The sequence below is a fragment of the Corapipo altera genome, unplaced genomic scaffold (genome assembly GCF_003945725.1).
Source record: "Corapipo altera isolate COAL_440 unplaced genomic scaffold, ASM394572v1 60346, whole genome shotgun sequence".
Taxonomy (NCBI): domain Eukaryota; kingdom Metazoa; phylum Chordata; class Aves; order Passeriformes; family Pipridae; genus Corapipo; species Corapipo altera.
In genome coordinates, this window is record NW_020888071.1 from 1 (window position 1) to 3,256 (window position 3,256).

Sequence of the window (3,256 nt, forward strand, 5' to 3'; positions counted from 1 at the left end):
CCATCCATCCATCCATCCATCCATCCCTTCATCCACCCATCCACCCATCCATCCCTTCATCCATCCATCCATCCATCCATCCCTAAATCCATCCATCCATCCACCCATCCATCCCTAAATCCATCCATCCATCCATCCATCCCTTCATCCACCCATCCATCCATCCACCCATCCATCCATCCCTAAATCCATCCATCCATCCCTCCATCCCTCCACCCATCCACCATCCATCCCTTCATCCATCCATCCATCCATCCATCCCCGGATCCATCCATCCATCTGTCCATCCATCCCCGGATCCATCCATCCGTCTGTCCATCCGTCCTCAGATCCATCCATCCGTCTGTCCATCCATCCCCGGATCCATCCATCCTTCCGTCCATGGGATCCATCATCTGTCCGTCTGTCCCCACTTTATCTGTCACTGTCCAGCGTCTGTCCAGTGTCCACTGTCTGTCCACTGTCTGTCCACTGTCTGTCCACTGTCCATCCGCTGTCCATTGTCCGTCTGTCCCTCACTCCCCCCCTCCTTTGACTGCTGCCCCTCCCCCGCAAGCAGAACTTGGGGGGACCCGGTGTCCGGAGGACACCTGTGGGTGCCGGGGGGGTCCTGGGTGTCCAGGTGTCACCTCAGGTGTCTGGGGGGTCCCAGGTGTCCAGGTGACACCTCAGGTGTCCGGGGGGTGTCCAGGTGACAGCCCGGGTGTCTGGGGGTGTCCAGGTGTCACCTCAGGTGTCCGAGGGGTGTCCAGGTGACAGCCCGGGTGTCTGGGGGTGTCCAGGTGACACCTCAGGTGTCCAGGGGGTCCCAGGTGACACCTCAGGTGTCCGGGGGGTGTCCAGGTGACACCCCAGGTGTCTGGGGGTGTTCAGGTGTCCAGGTGTCACCTCAGGTGTCCGGGGGGTCCCAGGTGACAGCCCGGGTGTCCGGGGGTGTCCGTGCTCAGGGACCCCCGTGTGACACCGGGGGGAGGGTCCTCCCAGGAGGCCCCGGCGGCAGCGAAGGTGGGACAGCCAATCCTGGGGGACCCCAGAGCCGGGGGGGTCCTCCCTGTCCGTCCGTGTGTCCGTCCGTGTGTCTGTCCGTGTGTCCGTGTGTCTGCCCGTGAGTCCGTGTGTCTGTCCGTGTGTCCATCCGTGTGTCCGTGTGTCCGTCCGTGTGTCCATCCGTGTGTCCGTGTGTCTGTCTCTGTGTCCGTCCGTCCAGGGGGGTGGGCGGGGGCGGGGCTTGCTCGGAGCCCCCCGGGCACACGCGTGTGCAGAGCGGGCGGGGGCGCGTGGGGCGGGAACACGTGTGAGCAGGTGTGGGGGGGGGCGGGGCCCAGGGGGGGGGGGGGGGGGGCGTGTGGGAGGGGGGGCTGCGTTTGTGGGGCACACGTATGTGTGTGTGTGTGTGTGTGAGCAGTTCACGTGTGTGTGTGAGCAGTTCACGTGTGTGCACAGGTATGTGCATGAGCAGCTCTGGTGCACACGTGTGTGCACTGCCGGTGCCTTCCTGTGTGCACGTGTGTGTGAGCCTGTGTTTGCACGTGTGTGTGTGAGTCAGTGTGTGCACACACGTGTGTGTGAGCCTGTGTTTGCACATGTGTGTGCACATGTGTACACGTGTGTGCGGGTGTGAGCAGCTCCTGTTCAGGTGTGTGTGCACATGTGTGTGTGTGTCACGTGTGTGTGTGTCCCGTGTGTGTGTGCACGTGTGTGTTTATCACATGTGTGTGTGCATGTCTCTGTGCACACGTGTGTGCAGCTGTGAGCAGTGCCCGCAGCCCCCCAGGCCCCCCCCGTGTGCGGGGGTCTCACCACTGCCGGGGGAGGGGGGAGCCCCGGGCCCGTGTGGCCACATCACACACGCGTGTGCAGCCACATCACACGTGTGCGCGGCCACATCACACACGCGTGTGCAGCCCTGTCAGTACATGTGGCCACGTGACACACGTGCGCAGCCGCGTCCCACGTGAGCAGCCGTGTCCCACGCGAGCAGCCCTGTCACACACGTGTGCAGCCGTGTCACACGCGTGTTCCCGGGGCCCCGGAGCCGCACCCACCTGTGCCCGGCTCACACTCCTCCAGGTCCTCGTCGTCGCTCGGACACTCGGCCGAGGCCACCAGCAGGTCGTCCGTGTTCTGGGGGGCACCGGGGGGCACCGGGGGGTCACCTGTGGGCCCGGGGACCCCCAACCTCCCCAAGATCCCCTGAGGGGCCCCGGGGTTCGGGTGTCCCCAGAGCACCCCCAGGTGATCGGGGAGTTCCCCCTCGAGCCCCCCCGGCTCCCTCCCTGTCCCCCCCCAGCCCCTCTCAGCCACCCAGACCCCCCCAGCCCCTCCCCGGGCCCCCTCCCCACCACGTCCCCCCTCTTATCCTGCCCCTGGGACCCTCCCACCCTTCCTACTCTCCCCTCCCTCTCACATTTACCCTCCCGAGCCCCCCCCGGCCCCCACATTCCCCCCAGGTCCCCCCCCGGGTCCCCCCCGGGTACCTGAGCGACGGTGTCGCGCAGGGTGGGCGAGCGCCCGCGGCGGGTGGTGGTCGTGGCCATGGTGGTCGTGGTCTCCATGATGGTGGTGGCCATGTCGGGGGGCGCGGGGGTGGCGCCGGGGGGGGCGGGGGGCGGCGGGGGGTCCCCCACGAGCCGCAGGTCCCCCTCGAGGCGCACGCGGGGGTGGCCCTCGGCCGCCAGCGCCAGCAGCTTCAGCCCGTTGTAGTAGAGCCCCGAGAGCTGCCCCTGGAAGGGGCGGCCGCGGTCCCGGCCCCCCACCCGGACACGCGCCTGGCTGTTGAAGATGGTCAGCTGGCGCCCTGGGGGGAGAGGGGGGGCTCGCACGCCTGGCACACCTGGCACACCTGGTACACCTGGCACACCTGGTACACCTGGCACAGCTGGCACAGCTGGCACAGCTGGCACAGCTGGTACACCTGGCACACCTGGCACACCCGGCACACCTGGCACAGCTGGTACACCTGGCACACCTGGTACACCTGGCACAGCTGGCACAGCTGGCACAGCTGGTACACCTGGCACAGCTGGCACAGCTGGTACACCTGGCACAGCTGGCAGGTCTGGCACACCTGGCAGACCCAGCACACCTGGCACACCTGGCACAGCTGGCAGACCTGGTAGAGCTGGCACACCTGGCACACCCGGCAGACCTGGCAGACCTGGCACACCTAGCACAGCTGGTGCCATCACCCCGTGACCCCTGTGCTGACACTGCTGACACACCTGTGTGACATCATCACCCCCCCACTGCCCCCCCC

At 66.7% G+C, this 3,256-nt stretch overlaps 1 protein-coding gene across 1 annotated transcript; it reads right to left on the reverse strand.

Moving 5' to 3' along the window:
- Positions 1 to 1,745: 1,745 nt before the first annotated feature.
- Positions 1,746 to 2,923, reverse strand: LOC113941845 (neurexin-2-beta-like; the record flags this gene model as incomplete). Its single annotated transcript, XM_027632987.1, has 2 exons — positions 1,746 to 2,124; positions 2,478 to 2,923. Coding segments are annotated over 2 exons (563 nt in total), but the record flags the coding sequence as incomplete, so codon positions are not given.
- Between the last annotated feature and the right edge of the window lie 333 nt (positions 2,924 to 3,256).